At 44.4% G+C, this 21,602-nt stretch overlaps 1 protein-coding gene across 1 annotated transcript; it reads right to left on the reverse strand.

The window, feature by feature from the left end:
• Positions 1-9,419: 9,419 nt before the first annotated feature.
• Positions 9,420-10,191, reverse strand: LOC127321115 (uncharacterized). Its single transcript, XM_051350149.2, has 2 exons — positions 10,036-10,191; positions 9,420-9,902 (listed from the first exon to the last, which is right to left on the reverse strand). Exon 2 carries the CDS (start codon positions 9,862-9,864, stop codon positions 9,556-9,558), a length of 309 nt encoding a protein of 102 aa, XP_051206109.1. The 5' UTR covers positions 9,865-9,902; positions 10,036-10,191; the 3' UTR covers positions 9,420-9,555.
• Positions 10,192-21,602: the final 11,411 nt, after the last annotated feature.

The following is a 21,602-nucleotide window of genomic DNA, read 5'->3' on the forward strand; positions in this document are numbered from 1 at the left end:
TTTTCACTGAAAGGCAAGTGCACAGAACGATACGATTCCGCGACACAATACCGCACGTTCGAGGACAGGAAAGCAGGCAGGCAGGCGGCACAGATCCCTCCATCCTCTCAAGTCCAACCAGACAGACAAGAACAGTACCTGAACGTGACGCTGTTACCACATCTCCGATTTGGAACTGCAGATGGAGCACGGCCCCTCACGCGGTCACAGCCCCCCGTTCAGCACATGATTTGATTCCAGGGAAAGATAAGCGATCGATCTTTCGCCGTCTCTGTAGTCTGTACAACCACGACCCACGGTCTCATTCCTCGACCATACAGATCATATCAATGGATGCTCCCACACCAGCGGTGATCTTCACTTCCCCGAGGCAATTCCTTCCACAATGCACTTGATAGAACATCTGGTCATGTGGTTGCAGTTGCAGCGATGCAAATGGCAAACACTGAAAGAGAGAAGCACGGCTCTGCTCGGGAAGTCGGGACTTGGAAGAACAACACGACTCTTTCGTCGTTGCTGTATGTGTGGTCCTTCTGAATCTTGCTCTCTCCAAGGTGATTGATCAATGCTAAGGAACCGCCAATCTTGTGCACCGTGATGTCGTGATGACACACGGGAACGCATCACGGTCAACTGCGGGAATCATATGATCGCTGTGCAAATCACTCCGGTGTTCTAGTGTTCAGTGACCTTGTGCAGACTCTACATGTCAAGGTCCGTACGGTGTCGAAACTCTATTCTGATTATTCAGGAGAGAACTGATAGGAGTTTATGAGTGATCATTATGCGAGGTGATCGTGCTAGATTAAATCATGGTTCTCATCACTCACTGAACAGACAAAATTACAAAAGGTCATAGTGCCTGCCCAGCACTTTCAGTTGGCAACTGAAGTTCGCTATATTTCCTCACGGTTCAACATAAGAAACTAGTGTCACTAGTCCCATGCAGTTTCTATAAGATTGGCTGGTCGTAGGCATCCGATCAGATATCATCTCGAATGATTCCACCGTGATATGAACAATCCATCGTGGAGTTGCTAGAGCAGCAATGCTTGACTAATCCATTACCAGGTCCCCATCGAAGTGTAGCAGATGTGCAAGACCTTTTCCCCAATTTTTTTTTTGAGAACTACCTTCCCCGCACAAATGAAATCCCAATCTGCGAAGAGTCTGGATCCAGTTTTAGCCCATATTTGCAGCTTTGAAGTAAGCGGCCATTTTGGGTGAATCCTATTCACCGCCTTGCGTGGGGCAAACCCTATACACCGACCAGGTCGGTGGGAACTGCTATAAGCCGACCTGGTCGGCGTGTGCGGGGTGCCGCATACCCCCACCGATCAGGTCGGGTAGTTTGGGCCGCGGCCCATTAGCTCAGGTACGTTTTTTTTTCTTTTTTTCTTCTTCTCTTTCTTCTGTTTTTTTCTTCTGTTATTAATATTTTTCTTTTTCAAAATCTAACATTTTTTATGAAATTATTTTTCAAGATTTTTTTTTCAAAATATGAACATTTTTAAATTCAACAGTTTTAAAATTTGAACGATTTTATATTTTGAATATTTTTCAAAAAATTATATTTTCCAAAATTTAACATTTTTCACGTTTGAACGGTTTTTTAATTTGAACGGTTTTAAAATTTGAACATTTTTCATGTTTGAACAATTTTTTAATTTAAACGGTTTTTAAATTTGAACATTTTTCATGTTTGAACGATTTTTAAATTTGAACGGTTTTCAGATTTTGAACGGTTTTTTATATTTGAAACTTTTTTAATTTAATTTTTTTAAATATTTCTATTTTTCGAATCTGAAAAATAAAAGTAAAAAAAAGGAAACAGAAAAAACGAAAGAAAAACGAAAACAGAAAACAGGAAAAAGAAAACAGGAAAAAAAGAAACAGAAAATAAGAAACAAAAAAGAAAAGAAAAATCGAAAAAGGAGGCAGCCCGCACCTAACTGGGCCGGCCCGTACCGCACGCAGGGTGTGCGGCGCGCGGTACGCGCCGACCTAATTTAAAATTCATTCAAACATGAAAATTGTTCAAACATGAAAAATGTTCAAATTTAAAAACCGTTTAAATTTAAAAATCGTTCAAACTTGAAAATTGTTCAAACATGAAAATGTTCAAATTTAAAAACCGTTCAAATTAAAAAACTGTTCAAACGTGAGAAATGTTCAAATTTTGAAAAATATAATTTTTTAAAAATATTCAAAATATAAAATCGTTCAAATTTTAAAACTGTTGAATTTAAAATTGTTCATATTTTGAAAAAAATCTTGAAAAATAATTTCATAAAAAATGTTAGATTTTGAAAAAGAAAAATATTAATAACAGAAAAAAACAGAAGAAAGAGAAGAAGAAGAAGAAAAAAAACGTACCTGAGCTAATGGGCCGCGGCCCAAACTACCCGACCTGGTCGCTGGGGGTGTGCGGCACCCCGCACACGCCGACCAGATCGGCGTATAGCAGTTCCCTTGCGTGGCCCGTATCTGGGGCACACAGGGCGGGGGCTGTTTAGGCCAGTTCCTTTAGCGAGGCATGTTGGTTTCTCCTCGGCTTTTTTTCTCTTTTCTGGTTTCTTCCGTTTCCTTTCGGTTTTCTGCATGTTTTCGTTTTTTCTGTAGGTTTATTTTAAGGTTTTATAGAACCTGAACTTTTTAATTTTTTTACTTTATAAATTTTCTTGAAATGTGAATTTCTTTTAATTTCTAATTTTGGACTTTTTTCACACTTTTCAATATTGAACAATTTTTAAATTTGATTTTTTTTCAAGTTTGAACATTTTCACATTTTTTAAATCTGAACATTTTTTTTCAAGTTTGAACATTTTTAGATTTGAAAATTTTCAAATATAAACATTTTAAAAATTTAATATTTTTAAATTTTAAACATTTTTAAATTTAAACAATTTTCAAATTTGAACAGAAAGAAAAAAAACCGTACAGGAAACTAGGACAGAGGATTATCGATGGATTGTAGTCCGCATCGGAAAAAACAAACAACCTGGGCTTAGCCCATTTAACCTATGTGGTTTTGGAAGGTAGCTCGATCGTGGGCACTGCAATTACTAGTATGTCGCAGTCTACGAGGGAATTTATTGCCTCGAAGTAAGCGATGGTTTTGTACTGGACCATTACATGGTCATCAATCATCATGGTGACTTTCCATCGTAATACTTTTGCTTTATTAGATGTAAAATTTCGCTTTCTCCATGGTGGCGTCGTCGATGAGCTTTGATAATCTTCATCTCTTTAGGTCTAATCATCCAGAGTGGAGGCATTGTGTTGGGAGGTTTCAGTCAAGGTTGGAGCCAGATGTTACATGGACAACATTGTCGATATCGCTTCCAAAGTGACAGCTCTTGCTTTGACCTTCATTGGTGGGTTTAGCAGTGACAAACTTGCGTCGTTATCTTGCTGAAGATATTGTCTACTTGTTGATCTGCTAGCCTTCATTGATTGGTCTCAACAATTGAGATGAACTTGTATGGGCTGTTTGAGGAGAAAGTGCGAGGACATGGCTTATTTTTTGAAGACTGTCTCGGTTGAGAATTTCTTTAGTTACCGATCAACCGGGTCGTAAATCTTTCAATCAAGGTATTTTAAGTAAAAAAGGCTTGCATGACAAAAAAAATGCAATTACACAAAATCAAAGTTGCACATATATATCAAGTTACATATCAACGTGTAATTTTGCGTCTATGAAAAAATAGCACATATGCAATTATTATGTATATATGTGCAATTACACATTTTTTTCGAAATGGGGTGATCCCCGGCCTCTGCATCGGTTGATTCACACAGCCTTACACATACGTGTGCAATTGCACATCAAAAAATATAGGCTTTTCAGTTACACACAACACTGCATATAAGTGAATGCTTACTATATGTAATTACACGTCGGAAAAATATGACTAATGCAATTCACGAGAGATAAAAATGCAATTACATGTATTGTTCAAATGAACACAACTATTTGCTCGTTCACTTCTTCAACAAGTACTCTCTCCCATGAAAGCAAGCCTAGAGCCTTAGAAAAAAAAAAAGCCTAACAGTAAGAACACAAAAAAAAAGCCCACGATAAAACAAACAAAAAGGCCTAACAGCCAGAACTAAAAAAAACCCACGATAAAAAAAAAAACAAAAAGAAAAGGCCTGACATAAGGAACCTAGACTGCGAGCACCATAACAGATCCTGAAATCATGACTCAAAAAGAGCGGAGAGAATTACAACCTGAACCAGCTGAAACCATCATTTGGGCTGCTTTCGTTCAAAATAAAAAATAAAAACCACAAACGAAACAAGAAAATTGACTAGTGACCGATTACCTAACCGACCAGTTCGCCGTCTCGCATAAATACAGTGACATTCTATGTTCACACAATCAGGATCTGTACTTAGTATGCTCATAAAAGGGAGATAAGAAATTGAGGGCGACTAAGGGCCATGACATACCAACCATCTCATGTGTGTCGCTACATTTTGCAAATCTAAAACTGACAAGGATATTTTGTTTTTGTTCAGCTACTTGCGATCTCACAAACAGAAGAACGTGAGCGCAGGTGCGGAGCGGGTGCATGATATGATAACGTGTGGGGATGGATGTAGTACATATATGATACTGGATCTTATACGTATTTATTTATTTACACATGGGACAAATCAACGCAAGGTTTGTCCAAATGTTGCGGCAGTATCACATGATAATACAGCAGCAGAAGGAAAGATTTAAAGTTTCCTATGATTGATGCTGGAATAGGAAATGGACGGCTGACATGAAGTTGAGAAAGAGGCCTGTCTGTCTTGCAATGTGATTTGTAGATTGTGTGATCAAGAACAGGAAACATCACAGCTCGTTTGGCGATCGGCTGTTTCTACTTTCTTTTCACGGAACCTCGTGGACGGAAGCGGGAAGCTCCCAGCATTATAAAAAAGAACATGATCTAGTTAGTAAAAGAAATTAGAACCAAAGACCAAACATGCACAACTAACTGAAGAAAACCGTTCTCCTATGTGCGGAGGGATTATCAAGTTGTTTGTTGCATGCTGAGGAGGTTGGTTGTATTGAAGGGCAAGGGATCAAGGTGTGCAGAAATAGTCCTACGGTATCACATTCACTTTCTGTTGATGACTCTTTGATTCTTTTAAAGGCAGATATGAATAATAATATCTTATTGCAGCAAGTTCTTGATATGTACTCTGCAAATTTGGGACAGCTTGTTAGTGTGGCAAAATCCAGGATCTTTTTCAATCTTAACACACATGTTGAAACGAGAGTTGATATATTTGCAATACCTTGAACATTAATACAGAAGCACTCTCTTACAAATATCTTGGCTTACCCGCTTTGGTAGGAGCAGATAGAAGTGACTGTTTCCTTCACTTCGTGGAAAGAGTATTGGAAAGCATAAAGGGATGGAAAGAGAAATATCTTTGAATTGGAGGCAAAGAAATTTTACTGAAGGATGTCGCCCAAGCTATCCCGATATATGCCATGTCGGTTTTCAAACTTCCAAAAAATATTTGCTAACAAATAACATGTGATTGCCCAATTTTGGTGGGGTGATGATGGCCAAGGGAAGAAGATGCATTGGTATGCATGACGGAAACTTTGTTTTCCTAAAAAGGATGAAGGTATGGGATTCTGAGATCTCCATTATTTTAATCTTGATATGCTAGCTAAACAAGTTTGGAGACTAATTGCTGATCCGGAGTCATTATGTGCACAAGTGCTGATATTACCCAGATGGGAATATTCTCAAAGCTGGTCCGAAGGCAGGGTATTCCTTTACTTCGCTGAGTATTGTAGCCGGCATTCAAACGTTTAAGAGATAATATATTTGGAGGGTTGGAACGGGTACCTCTATCAACGTCTAGAAGGACCAATGGATTCCAACAAGCCATGACATAAAGGTAATCACGCCTCGGGGTAATGATGTGTGTACGAAAGTGTATGAATTAATCGACCCAATCACGGGCCAGTGGGGTCAATAACTTTTACACTATATTTTTAGCTCGTTGGATGTTCAGAGGATATTGCAAATTCCACTCAATACAAATTCTTTTGAGGACTTTATTTTTTCGATAAAGTTTTGAGGACTTTATATCTTGGCATGGTACAAAATCCGAAATATCAGTAAGATTGGCATATCATACAGAATGGAGACACCTGTTTAATGGCGTAACCTGTCGGGCACATATCCAAGGTACAGCCATTAACAATCATATTTGGAAGATTCTATGGAGCTAGCTTGGATGTGTCGGCTAATGTGAAAATTTTCTGTTGGAGGGCGATGCATGGCATTCTTCCGTTGAAATCAATTCTTGTCAACCAACATACAGGTACCTCGGGGCAATGCCCTCTTTGTCAGTCGGCACCTGAAGATGTTCTCCATATAATTTTCAAATGTCAATCTGCAGCAAGTATATGGAGTGCCGACCTGAAGATGTTCTCCATATGATTTTCAAATGTCAATCTGCAGCAAGTATATGGAGGGCACTTGGTATTGATAGAATAATAACTGATGCTTGTCTGGTGGATCGTTCTGGTTCGGTAGTTTTGGAGGAGCTTCTCAAATCACCACCGTTACCACTACCTAGCTATTCATCTATCAAGATACATGAGATTGTTGCTATCGCAACATGGTACATTTGGTGGCTTTGTAGGAGATAAACTCATGGAGAAAATATACCGCCTTTTTCCTAGGTGTGTTATGTCTATCAGTGCTTTGGTTGCTAATCATGCGAAGCCAACATGCCGCTTCATAGTCACGAGAAGAGGACGTGGGTGAAGCCAAGAGCTTCTTGTCTGAAGCTGAATGTTGATGCTGCCTTTAACGTGGATGACTTCACCGGTGCTGCTGAAGCTGTAATTCGGGACAATCAAGGTAATTTCGTAGCTGATACTGCCAAATATATTGATCACGTCCTTTCTGCAACAATGGCGGAAGCATAAGCTATGCAAGCTGGCCTTGAACTTGCGGTTCTTATTGGATGCAATTCACTAGAAGCTAAATCGGGCTAAATCGGACTTGAACTTGGGGTTCTTATTGGATGCAATTCACTAGAAGCTGAATCGGAGTGTACTGATGTTATAAAGTATTGTTCGGGTGAAGATTTCTATGCCGATTGTATTCTGAGTGCAAGTCTAATTGGGTAGGTGGAGTTCAAATATTGCCCGAGAGAGATAAATAACGCATCACATGCTATAGCTAGTTTCATTTTACAATCTCTCATGGACGATGTAACTATTGGTTGAATTTCGTAGAACTTGATGCACTCTTTTTTTTACCGGGATACCTAAGTGACTGTAAGGTTTTTAATAAGACGACGCTAGCATAATATATTATGTTTTTTCCTCAGAAAAACTGAAGAAACCCGACGAAAATCGCACACCACACACCCAAATGCGCCTCTGGCAAGTGCCTGCTTTTAGGCGTTGTCTATTAGAACCTGGTGGAGTACGATTCAGTTTTGTGTCTATAAAGCGCGGATGAAAGACGCAATTAGACAGGCCCTGCTATGTTGTGTGGTATATCTGGAAAGAGAGAGGTCCGCGAGTGTTTGATGGTAATGAGCTTGCTCACCGGATCAAAGGAGGTGGACTCGATGGCGGCTGCCTTCCTCTTGTAAATGAGAGGTCTGCTACGCTTTGCGGCCTTCCCTTTACTTTTCTAGAGCATCTCCAGTCGCGTTCCCCAAAGCGTCCCCTAAAGGGATTTGGAGCGCGCCGGACAAAAAAAGCGTTCCAGCCGCGTCCCCCAAAACCCATTTTTGTCCGGCGCGGCCCGATACGGTGTCCGGCGCCCCGAGCCCGTCCCCGTCCCACAGGGGACGCTCCGGGGACGCCAGACACAACGAAAAGCGAGGCGGGCTCCCACATGTCGGCAACTATTTGCATAAACCGTTGGTACGCGCCTCTTTTCTCGTCGCTCCTTCCTTCCCGCGCCTCCCGCCCACCGCCGCCTTGGATTTTCCGGCGATTTGGGCGTCGATCTCTCGAGAGTCGGCACCGTTGTCGCGGCGGGGCTCCCGCTTGATCGGTCGTGCCGCCGCCGCGTCATGCGCGTCCCGAACGCGTCAAATCAATCGGCCCACCTCCACGCACAGAAGGTGCTCGACGACTTGCCAGGTAGGCGCGATTGGCCGCTGTTTGTTGCGTCGTCTGCCTCGGCGCAATTTTAACCATTGATTTTGCTTTAGCCATGGACAGCGACGATTTGGTGTGCTTCAAGCACAATTTGCCATTGTCCGGTACCCTGCTCTAAGCTGGTCTCACGACCAAATGTGGGAGGTGATGCAGGCTTGTGTGATCATGCACAACATGATCATCGAGGATGACCGCAAGAATCATGTTAGGTCACATGTTGGTCCCAATGAGTGTCAAGGCCCTCTCGCGGAGGTTGATCATGAGTTGCCTGCATATTTTGCTGATTTTCTCGCCATGCACGCAGAGATCCGTGATAGCAATGTGCATGAGCAACTTCAAGCTGATCTCGTTGAGTATTTGTGGAGGATCAAAGGAAATACCGTGGCACCTTGATGTAGCATCTAGCCCTATTTATTATATTTGATTACTTGTTTTATTGTTTGTTGTAATTTAATTTGAAAACAATCCTCGCAAACATTTTTATTCATATGCTACATTTGATATAAATGGTTTATGTGTTAAAAAAATTATTTTAAATGTTTGGGGGCGGCGTTTGGGGGACGCGGCTGGGAGCGACGTCCTCCAAACGCGGCACGAACAAAACACGTCCCCCAAACGCTCAATCCGGCGCGGTTTGGGGGACGCTTTGGGGGAGATGCTCTTATGTTTTTCCCTACTTGTTTTTAGGGGTGTAGTACACAGAATCCCCTCTTCTTTTAGTGAATATTCAGCATAGATCTTTTTGTTGGTGTAAGAAACAGAGCAATGCTCTCGATTAAAGGAATGCTTAAGAAAAACAGCATCAGAGCGGCTAGAACTGAAGTGAAGTGAACCATCAACAGAGGCCCGAAGCAGCATGGTAGTAGCAGGTCTGTGACTACAACTTGAGTTTTTACCACCTAATAAATAAGATCACAGGAGTGGTTATATCTGACTGGCTCAGCTGCATTAGCAAACCTGTTCCTACTACTAAGATATGTGTCCCAGCTGAAGTGCTGAAGAACTATAAATCAGCACGTTCAGCTCCAGCAAGAACCAAGAAGCATGGATCCTATCCCACTGCAATACTAGTTCTCTCACAGGAGAAGAGCACACGGATGAACAAAATACAGAACAAATGCTTTCCTTGCCCCATCCCAATTTTCAAACGGAGGTGGGGGCAAAGCTGAGCAAGCAAGATGCCTAGTCGAAACAGGGGATTTCTTTTCCTTTTTGTGGAGGAAAAGAACATTCAAGTGAACATCCCAGCAGAAGATGGGGAGAAAGAGAGAGATAAATAAGAATTATTTTCCAATGACAACCGCTACATCGATGAAGGGAGGAACAAATAAAGCTCCCTTTGTTAATTACGGTGACATGTATACGCTGTCGATTCGTCGGCTCGAAGGATGGCTGGGCTGCGACGTCACTGCGCCGCGACGGTGCGGGAGGACGAGGACGGCGCCGCGTTGGCGGCGGTCGGGGAAGAGGGGCCCTGGGGGCTGGTGCGGTGGAGGCGGCACTTGAACGAGCCGGGGTGGGTGGCCGGCGCGCAGACGCACTTGTAGGCGGGCCCGTGGGTGGCGCCGGAGGGCGCCGACGCCGACCCGGGCCACCTCCTCCGCGTGGTCCTCGGCGACGCGGCGGAGCCGGTGGGCGTGGTGCTGCTGCTGTGGTGGCCGGGGCCGTGGAACGTGCCCTCCTCCCCGGTGGTGTCCACGTAGTTGGACGCCATGTTCTGGTCTGCCCCCCTTTCCTGTGTCGATCTGAAGCCTGAACAGTAGACATCATAATGAAGAAACATGAGATTTCGATTTCGATTGATCCTTCGCTGCAAGATGATACACATGAACAGATCGGCAGATCCGCGGAACAGAAGAAGAGAAAGAAGAGGTGGATGGGCTACCTGGGAGAGGTTGAAGAAGCGAAACCGGCGGAGCGGTGGCAGGAGTCGAGGTGATGTGCCGAGAGCGGCAAACTGCGGGTACCCAGCGAATACCCCTGGATTTATACGGGAAGATGGGTGCCCGCGGGCAGGACGGGCCGCTGCCCGGGATTCCTCTCCGATCCCCGAAACCTCGGGCCCCGCCCACCGACTCGCCGGCCCCACGTCAGGCCGTTTGTCTCTGAGGTGAAGCAAACGAGGCGCTGGAACGGCGCCGCCGTGCCAATTGCCAAGAATGCCCACAGATATGGACTGGAGGACGCGCGCGGCGGCCTAGCACCAGTGAGTCAGTGACGTCCCACCTAGACACGCAAAATCCGTCGGCGTCTCGTAGGCCCGCGACCGCGAGAGGCGTCTGCCACGATAGCCTCTAGATTACGCGTGTGACGTACGGTGCCTCGCCACGTACGCGCGCCGTGCCACGTTAGGAGGCTCAGCTGTCGGTACGAGTACGACGGCGAGGAGCGGGAGCGCATGGCCCGGCCTCGCAAATATGCCCGCATCACCACCACGGACGCGTTTGGTTAGGCCATGTATAATTGTGATATCTTAGCATTGTCACGTACGATAAATATTGAGATGAAGGAAAAAAGAAAGATGAAAAAAAACTTTGCCTTCTCTTAGCTAAGGGATGATCTTTTAACAAATCTCTCTCACTGCATATTTAGGATATCTCGTTACTAAAGATAAGACTAAAAAATAATCCATTATACATCATGTTTTACTGTTATATCTAAATTATGTGGCAGGATTAAGATAAGACGGTCTTATCAATCATTGCACATGCCCTTAGCTCGGTTGATTCTATGGCATCAGTGTGTTTGTGGAAAGACATCACCTGCGGTCGAGACGGGACACGAGTTAGAAAAACCACATTGTTTGGTCATCCGTGCAGAGTTTTTTTTTTATCCCGTGAAGATTTGGGCCATGTCCGTTTGGTAGGTTGGTTTTCAGGTCTAGTAGCAGCCCAAAACAGCGTCTCTGTTGTTGTTGTTTTTCCAAAATAGGGGAAAAATCTCCCCAGCTTCTGCATCCAAAGGATGCACACGACTTTTTTATTAGATTATTCACAAAATCTTACAAGAACAATACAAAAGATCAACCTCGAAGCCACCTCACTAAACCTACAGTGGGATGAAGGGGCTGACAATACACCAACTCACGTCATCCATCGTCGATACTCTGCAGCACCATGCCACCGAGACTCAGTGCCAACAATGTGGTAGATGAATACCACTCCACCAATATCCGCCAACATCCAGCACCTGCTCCAAAACGATGCTCCAAGAGGTAAAACGACACAGGTAGCGCCGCCATCGTCCGATCCGGGAGACCGATGGTTAGGTTTTGGGAAGATGTTTGGCTTGGTGAGGTGTCATTAGCTCAACAATATCCGTCTCTTTACAATATTGTCCAACGAAAGAATGTGTTGGTATCTACGGTGTTGGGTCAATCTCCTATTAATATTGGTTTTAGGAGATACCTTAATGAACATAAGTGGAATTTGTGGTTAAACTTGTGTGAACGCCTAATGTCTGTACAATTGACAAATGATAATGATAAATTTGTTTGAAACTAACAGACTCAGGTTTATTTTCAGTTAAATCTATGTATCTTGATCTTATGAATGGACATACTAGATTTCTGAGAAAATACCTATGGAAGATTAAAGTACCCCTTAAGATAAAGATTTTTATGTGGTTTCTTAGTAATAAGGTTTTACTTACTAAGGATAATCTGATTAAGAGAAAATGGATAGGTTGTCAAAAATGTTGTTTCTATGATAACAATGAGACGGTTGATCATCTGTTTCTCTCTTGTCCTTTTGCAAAACTGATTTGGAGAATGGTTTTTTTTGCTTATAACATTCCTCCTCCAACAAATATTACTAACATGTTTGGTAATTGGTTAAATGGGGTGAATAAGCGAGATAAAGAACATATTCGTATTGGCATTTCTGCACTTTGTTGGTCGATATGGACTAGTAGAAATGATATTGTGTTTAATAAACAGAAGGGAACCAATTTTTTGCAGATTATTCTTCGTGTGGCGCATTGGATACAACTATGGGCATACCTTCTCCCGGAGGACCAGCGGGATATTATGGATATTGGTTGCAACAGACTATTGGCGATCGCACGGGATTGCTATTTCCAGGCTACTGGATGGCGGCACATTAAAAGAATCGAAGTTTGAAGATGGATAGATTTTGTTTTATTTTCATCTTTGGTTGGCTGGTTACTGTTACAGTTTTAGATGTCTTTGGGTTGTAATAAGGATATTTATTTGAACCTTTGTTTTAATAAAAACATGGCTGTGTGCATCTATTGATGCAGAAGCCGGAGCAATGCTCCCATATCGAAAAAGGGTTTCCCCCGGAGCAGCACGAGTGGGTAGATGCAGGTTGGGACGGCAATACCTTCAAGAAGGTAACGACACGTAACGTCGCCATCCCCCTCCATGACCAGGGTGGGAGCACGATTTTCACTGGCAGCCACACATCTCCAACTCGCGGAGGAGTGATGAGACAAGCAAAGACGATGCATTCGACAAGGTAGCTGATACGTCTCCGACGTATCGATAATTTCTTATGTTCCATGCCACATTATTGATGATATCTACATGTTTTATGCACACTTTATATCGTTTTTATGCGTTTTCCGGAACTAACCTATTGACGAGATGCCGAAGGGCAGTTCTTTGTTTCTAACATTTTGGTTTGAGAAATCCTAGTAAGGAAATATTCTCGGGAGCGGACGAAATCACCTCCGAAGATCTTCGAATTCCCGGAAGCTTCCATAGCACCGAAGAAGGGCCGAGGAGGGAGCCGGGGGCCCCACCCCACGGGCGGCGCGGCCAAGGGGCGCCCTAGTGTGTGGGCCCCCTGTGGCCCCTCCGACTCCGCCTCTTCGCCTATTTAGTCGTCACGACCTAAATCCTCGACCCCGTTCGACGAAACCAGAGAAAACCATCCGGAGCCGCCGCCATCGCGAAACTCCAATTCGGGGACGAAGTCTCTGTTCCGGCACCCTGCCGGACGGGGAATTGCCCGGAGTCATCTCCACCGCCGTCTCCACCGCCATCTTCACCGCCATCGTTGTCTCCATGATGAGGAGGGAGTAATTCACCCCAGGGTGAGGGCTCATTTGTAGCTATGTGGTTCATCTCTCTCTTTATGTGATCTAGTTGAATATCATCTATGTGCTACTCTAGTGATGTTATTAAAGTACTCTATTCCTCCTGCACGGTGTAATGATGACAGTGTGTGCATCGTGTAGTACTTGGCGTAGGTTATGATTGTAATCTCTTGTAGATTATGAAGTTAACTATTGCTATGATAGTATTGATGTGATCTATGCCTCCTTCATAGTGTGATGATGACAGTGTGCATGCTATGTTAGTTCTCGGTGTAATTGTGTTGATCTATCTTGCACTCTAAGGTTATTTAAATATGAATATCGAATATTGTGGAGCTTGTTAACTCCGGCATTGAGGGTTCGTGTAATCCTACACAATTAGTGGTGCTCATCATCCAACAAGAGGGTGTAGAGTAGTCCTATTATGTGATCATTGTTGAGAGTGTCCACTAGTGAAAGCAGGATCCCTGGGCCTTGCTTCCAAGCATCGAATTTCCGTTTGTTTACTGTTTTGTTGCATGTTTACTCGCTGCCATATTTTATTCAGATTGCTATTACCACTCATACTCATCCATATTACTTGCATCTCACTATCTCTTCGCCGAACTAGTGCACCTATACATCTGACAAGTGTATTGGGTGTGTTGGGGACACAAGAGACTTCTTGCTTTGTGGTTGCAGGGTTGCTTGAGAGGGATATCTTTGACCTCTTCCTCCCTGAGATCGATAAACCTTGGGTGATCCACTTAAGGGAAACTTGCTGTTGTTCTACAAACCTCTGCTCTTGGAGGCCCAACACTGTCTACAAGAATAGAAGCACCCGTAGACATCAAGCACTTTTAAAGCGCCGTTCTTAGGGGAGGAAAGGTAAAAGGTACTCACACTCCGGATCTCGGCTACTACGCTATTTTCCGGCGCCGTTGTAAGTACTCGAAGCTATTTCCTTTAGATCCTGCAATTGCATCTTTTTGTTTCTTGTTTTACACTAGTTAGGCATAATGGAATACAACTATGAGCTTTTTAATTTATTTCCTAAGTTAAGACATGAATTGTGTGATGCGAAAATTAAAGAACCTATGGAGCCTCAATTGCATGCTAGTAGCAATGTTATTAGTATGAACGCAATTACTGCTAATGCTATGGATAAGTCTAAGCTTGGGGAAGCTAGTTTTTGTGATCTTTTTAGTTTCCCATCTTTAGGGGAGAAAATTTGTTCTGATAATGCTTTATCTCCCATATGCGATAACTCTAATGATGCTTGTGATATTTTAAATCCACCAACTGCAAGTACTGCTTTCAAGATACCCATGAAAATTATTGAACGTGTTATTGATAACCGCTATGAAGGGGATGGAACTGTCCATCCTGGAGATCATTTACTGTTTCTGCATGAATTATGCGGGTTATTCAAGTGTGCAGGTATCTCTATGGATGAAGTGAGGAAGAAGCTATTCTCTGTTTCGCTGTCCGGTAAAGCGGCGCATTGGTATAAATTGTTGAAGAATAGTCATTCTCTTGGTTGGGAGGAAATTGTATCTCTCTTTTACTCTAAATTTTATCCTCCTTATGAAGTGCATATTTGTAACATCCCAACCTTGTTATCATAAATAAATGAGTGTTCATTTGCATCTCATGCATGTAGTTTGAGTTTGAACAAAATTTGCATCTCCATTATTGAATTATGCAAATCCTTTTCTATTTCTTTCTCATTCAAATCTTGCAAGTTTTTCATAATAGACAACATGGTTTTGTTGTCATTCAACAAGTCCATCTGTGTTTAATACATTCCCTGTAAAATTTGATTTCAAACAAAAATTCAAAACATATTTGAAATTGGGTTTTTGAAAAGAGAAATAAAAACAAGAAAAAGGAGAAAAAAAATAGAGAGAGCCCCTCTCTTTCCTCTCCCTTGGGCTCAGCCCATTTCTTTTCTCTCCTTCCCTCTCTCTGGCCGCAGCCCAAAACGGCCTATTTGGCCCAGCAACTCAACCCACCTAAGCCCAACCGTTTTGCAGGGGGTTTTCTGCAAAACGGTCGTCTTCCCCCGCGCACCGAAGCAGCTCGGTGGCCTGGCGCCGGCCACCCGATGCTCCGGCCGGCTAGGATGCGCCCCGCCGCCCCCCGGCGGCTATAAAGCTCGCCGCCGCCCCTAGGAACCCTAGCCTCCATTTCTTCCCTTTCCGCTCTCTCCCGCGAGGAAGCCCCCAGAAACCCTAACCTACTGCGGCTGGCCTCTGGCCAAATTCGCCGCCGGCGAGCACCCCCGGCCATCGCCGACCCCGCCATCGAGCTCGTGGTGAGCTCCGCTCCCTCCTGGTCCCCTCGCCTCCCTCTCTTAACCCTTGTATCGCCGCGGCACCATGGCTACTGCCCCGGCCTCCGCCGCTCGTCGCCGGTGGCCTAGCTCCGGCGGCCAATAATGGGTGGCGCCGCCACCAATCGCCTCAGCGCGTCGCCCCGCGCCGATTCCCCCTCACGCGCGCGCCAGCAGCCCTCCCAATCGCCGAATTGAGCTCAGCCCGAGCTCAATTTCGAGCTCATGGCCAGATGACGTCAGCATGACGTCATGCTGACGCCATAATCCTTTTTAATGTATTTTCTGTATTAATTTCTGTATTTCTTTAATTAGGAAATAATATGACAGGTGGACCCCATCTGTCAGGATTTTAATAATTAGGAAATATTTTAGAAAAGAATAAAATTATGACAAGTGGGTCCAAATTATTAAACTTTTATTATTTATATAATTTTCTGAAATTGATTCACTACAAGAAAAGTTCTGATAGACAACATCTCAAAATCGTCCGCTAAGGGGTATTTTTCGTCGCCTATGGGCCTAACCCGACGATATGGGTTCTGTTGTGGAAACTGCGTCAGGCAAAGTCCTACGACGATTTTTTCGGTCCGTCGCGCTTGGGCGCCCTTCCGCCACGGAAAATCGGACCGTTGCCCAAGTGTTCAGGAGCCGTTGACTTGCGACGTCATGCAAGCGACACGTGGCGACGCCGTGAATTAGCGCGATTAACGGCGTTAACCGGCTGAAACCCCGTGGTAGATGGTAGGCCCACACGAGGCCTGCCACGTCTTAAGCGGGCCGGCTGATACGTCTCCGACGTATCGATAATTTCTTATGTTCCATGCCACATTATTGATGTTATCTACATGTTTTATGCACACTTTATGTCATATTCGTGCATTTTCTGGAACTAACCTATTAACAAGATGCCGAAGTGCCGATTCTTTGTTTTCTGCTGTTTTTGGTTTCAGAAATCCTAGTAACGAAATATTCTCGGAATTGGACGAAATCAACGCCCAGGGTCCTATTTTGCCACGAAGCTTCCAGAAGTCCGAAGAGGAGACGAAGTGGGGCCACGAGGTGCCCAAACCATAGGGCGGCGCGGCCCCCCCCCCCTTGGCCGCGCGGCCCTGTGGTGTGGGGCCCTCGTGCCGCCTCCTGACCTGCCCTTCCGCCTACTTAAAGCCTCCGTTGCGAAACCCCCAGTACCGAGAGCCACGATACGGAAAACCTTCCAGAGACGCCATCTCGGGGGATCCAGGAGATCGCCTCCGGCACCCTGCCGGAGAGGGGAATCATCTCCCGGAGGACTCTACGCCGCCATGGTCGCCTCCGGAGTGATGTGTGAGTAGTCTACCCCTGGACTATGGGTCCATAGCAGTAGCTAGATGGTTGTCTTCTCCCCATTGTGCTTCATTGTCGGATCTTGTGAGCTGCCTAACATGATCAAGATCATCTATCTGTAATTCTATATGTTGCGTTTGTTGGGATCCGATGAATAGAGAATACTTGTTATGTTGATTATCAAAGTTATGTCTATGTGTTGTTTATGATCTTGCATGCTCTCCGTTACTAGTAGATGCTCTGGCCAAGTAGATGCTTGTAACTCCAAGAGGGAGTATTTATGCTCGATAGTGGGTTCATGCCTCCATTGATATACAGGACGATGTGACGAAAGTTCTAAGGTTGTGGATGTCTTGTTGCCACTAGGGATAAAACATTAGTGCTATGTTCAAGGATGTAGTTACTAGTTACATTACGCGCAATACTTAATGCAATTGTCTGTTGTTAGCAACTTAATGCGGAGGGTTCGGATGATAACTGAAGGTGGACTTTTTAGGCATAGATGCATCTTTGGATGGCGGTCTATGTACTTTGTCGTAATGCCCAATTAAATCTCACTATACTCATCATAATATGTATGTGCATGGTCATGCCCTCTTTATTTGTCAATTGCCCAACTGTAATTTGTTCACCCAACATCTTGTTTATCTTATGGGAGAGACACCTCTAGTGAGCTGTGGACCCAGGTCCAATTCTCTATCTTGAAATACAATCTCTTTGCAATACTTGTTCTCTTTTTTTGCAAACAATCATCTTCCACACAATACGGTTAATCCTTTGTTACAGCAAGCCGATGAGATTGACAACCTCACTGTTTCGTTGGGGCAAAGTACTTTGGTTGTGTTGTGCGGGTTCCACGTTAGCGCCGGAATCTACGGTGTTGCGCCGCACTACATCCCGCCGCCATCAACCTTCAACGTGCTTCTTGACTCCTCTTTGGTTCGATTAAACCTTGGTTTCTTGCGAGGGAAACTTGCCGTGTGCGCATCACACCTTCCTCTTGGGGTTCCCAACGGACGTGTCAACCACACGCATCAGGCCCATTAAGTTTGCGGGCGGGCCAGTGACTTAGTTTGACCGGTCAACTATATAGCTGGGCTGGTCCATTAGTTACGTGGGCCGGGCCTAACCTCTAAGGTTGACTGGTCAAAACTTTAATGGGCCGGCCCACTAAGTATGTGGGCCGGGCCGAATGCACTCGTTTGACCGGTCAACAAGACATGTGGGACCCACTTTCCTGGTATCGGGCCGGCCCATTTACAAAGTGGGGTCCACATTAAAGCAACTGGGCCGGCCCAAGAAGTTATTGGGCCGACCCAATTAGCATGTGGGTCCCACTTTCCTGCTATCGGACTGCCCATTTAGTACGTGGGGTCCACATTTGATCAAATGGGTGGCCCAACAAGCCGATGGGCGGGCCAAAAGCACGGTGGGTCCCACTTTCTGTTAAAGGGCCGGCCCATTTAGTATGTGGGGTCCACCATATAGCAAGTGGGCCGGCCCAACAAGATAGTGGGCGGGCCAAAAACCCAGTGGGTCCCACTTTCCGGTTAAAGGGTGGCCCATTTAGTATGTGGGGTCCTCCATATAGCAAGTGGTGGCCCAACAAGATAGTGGGCCGAGGCCAAAACACCGTGGGTCCCACTTTCTGTTAAAGGCGGCCCATTTAGTATGTGGGGTCCACCATATAGCAAGTGGGCGGCCCACCAAGATAGTGGGCCGGGCCAAAAACACAGTGGGTCCCACTTTCGTCTTAAAGGGCGGCCCATTTAGTATGCGGGTCCACCGCAAAAGCAATTGGCTGGCCCAATTAGTTAGTGGGCGGCCCGGTAGTGGGTGGGGTCCACCTTAAAGCAAGTGGGCGGCCCAATTAGAGTGTGGGGTCCACGGTAAATCAAGTGGTGGCCCAATAAGTAAGTGGGCCAGCCCGTTTAGTTCTTTGTTTATATGCAGCGTAAAAGGCGCTTTAGGATTTTGCGGGCGTCACGTATGTGATTTCGCTTAATTGGGCCGTTTAAGGGATAGGAATTCGTGATTTAGATATCGAGAATATTTACGCAGCATTGATTTACGTCGGATAGCCTCACTTACCACAAGCACCAAAGAAAAAATGCGCGAAAGAACTATAAAAACTAACTAAATATTACATCATTTGCAAGGCTTTGAAAAAATATTACGAGAACCCGAGAGAAATTGAATGGTAATTAAACCTAGCAATACAATGAAGCGATCCGGCAATCTTTTAAGTTGTCCATGCGGCACCTATATACGAAACAAAGACATTACAAGTTAAGACAACAATGGAAACGCAAAGACAACTGCAATATTGTTTGCCAAAGAATTTGGAACTCATCATTTCGTCGTTATAACAAGATCATTGTAATGCGCACAATAAGCAAACAAAGAGTGCATGCCGCATACCAACGACCAATATAACAGAGCATGTTAGAATGAAATAGCAGACTTACTCTTTGTCGAGTCCCATGCAAACCAACATGTTCGGGGAGTACAAAATTGGCATGAACAACATAGTAGCAGGCTATAAATTTTGTAACAACGATCGAGCAAGATGAAGTTATGATGGCTACATCTACGAGCGAGGTAATGTAAACCAAAAATAGAAGTTACGATGGCAAAAGCTAAAGAGGAGGGAATGTGAACCAACATGTGCCAAGTGCAATTACTTCATTTTGGCCGTGAACTAAATAATACTCCTGAACTTATAGTGAAGGGGATGCAAATCAAGATGTTTCGGGATATAAACTTGTAATGAGCAACACATAGCGGATAGTTAATCTTGGAGCTTAGGATGGACCAGGATACGAATATAGTGGGATCACTGTGAACTTGTATAAGAGGGAATGCAAACCAATATGTTCAGCTTTCCATATGTGAGTGTCATGCCAAGTCGTAGAAACAAGTCAATAATGCAGCTTTTGAAGAACAAGATGGCACGCAAAATTATTATCTAGTAGTATGACAAGTTTATTTGTACTACGGGCTAGATAGCAGAGTGATAGCATGCCAAACTAAGTCCTTACTTTGTTAGCTTACAATGAACTAGATACAAAACAATGGCATCACCTGTAGTACAGGGAATGCAAGCCAACATGTTCATGGAGTAAAAAATTGGCACAAACAACATAGTAGCGAGGCCATAATTTTTGTAACAACGATGAGCAAGATAAAGTTATGATGGCTAGATCTACGGAGCGGGAATGTAAACCAAATATAGAAGTTACGATGCCAAAAGCTATAGAGCAGTGGAATGCGAACCAACATGTGCAATTACTTAAAATTGGCCATGAACTAAATAATAGCAGGATGTTACTATAATACCTATAATTTTTGTAACAACGATCGAGCAAGATAGAAGTTATGATGGCTACATCTACAGAGCGAGGAATGCAAACCAAAATGTTCAATCACTTAAAGTTAGCAATGAAGTAGAAAATAGCAACGTGTTACGGTCATAGCTAGGAATGAACTAAAAGAGCTTCGAGACAAACAAGCATCCGAACCCGAACATGGCGCTAAAACAAGGGACTTACATTAGGAGAAGCACTACGTGGGAGTCACGACGGATCTTCTGGGGTTGATAGATCCGGTGATGAAGTACGCTACATGTGCTACTTGGGGTTGGAGAGACGGCCATTACACTTCATGATTACTCATCTCATCTGCAAAAACGTAACGAGCGCGTCGTTAGCACAAACAGTTCCCCCAAGATTAAACAAGAACTTGCGAGGCAAGCAATAGAAAAGCGACAGAGAAGAGTTTAGATCATGCAAGGCGCCGGTGAAGCGAGATCCGGTTCATGCACAGCGGTGTCGGTGAGCAAGATCCGATGCGGTGGACGACGGATCCGGCGAAGCGGCTCCGGCGGGGTGGACGATACCGCAGCTGAAGCGGCTGCGGTAGGCTAGCTGGATGAGCATATGGTTTCGAGGTACGGCGGGGATGATCCGGTCCGGTTGATGACGGCGTCGATGAAGCGGCTCGGCAGGCAGCCGGATGACGAGGATCGCGAGGGCTCGGGTAGGCCAGGAAGTCCGGCGGGGATGTTCCGGTGCGGTGGTCGTGGAGGTGGGAGAGAGGGACTTGGGAAGTTCCGGTGGGTGGTCTGAAGGAAATGTATTTTTTGGGAGGGTTTCGGGCTAGGGAGGTGGTGATCCAAAAAATGACGGGCAGACCCCCACCAACCGACTTTGCTGCCATCTCCACGGGGGTAGAATGGGAATTTGGAAGCGTGTGAAATTTTTGTATTTTGTGGGCGGGAAGTTTTGCCGCTATGAGATTTTGAATTTGGCCACCGTCCAAGTATAATGATAAAAAATTGTGAGACCGTACTAGTACCTCTGTTCAAGGCCGAGTGCAAAATCAAATCATCATCACGTTGAAAATTTGTTACCAACTTACCATGATCATGATCTACCTCTGAAAATGGGCGCATCCACTAAAACTTGCAAAGTATAATGATACAAATTTGTGAGACCGTACTAGTACTTATGTTCAAGGTCGAGTGCAACATCAAATCATCATTACATTGAAAATTGTGTTACCATGATCATGATATTTCTCTGAATTTGGCGCATCCGCTAAATCTCACAAAGGATAATGATAAAAAAAATGTGAGATTGTACTAGTTCTTATGTTCAAGGCCGAGTACAAGATCAAATCATCATCACGTTGAAATTTGTTACAATGATCATGACATATCTCTAAAATTGGTGCATCCGCTAAATCTTGCA

The sequence above is a fragment of the Lolium perenne genome, chromosome 2 (genome assembly GCF_019359855.2).
Source record: "Lolium perenne isolate Kyuss_39 chromosome 2, Kyuss_2.0, whole genome shotgun sequence".
In the NCBI taxonomy this organism is placed as follows: domain Eukaryota; kingdom Viridiplantae; phylum Streptophyta; class Magnoliopsida; order Poales; family Poaceae; genus Lolium; species Lolium perenne.

Bases quoted from the DNA above. Each gene is read 5' to 3' on its own strand.
- LOC127321115 (XM_051350149.2), bottom strand. From the start codon at position 9,864: ATGGCGTCCAACTACGTGGACACCACCGGGGAGGAGGGCACGTTCCAC.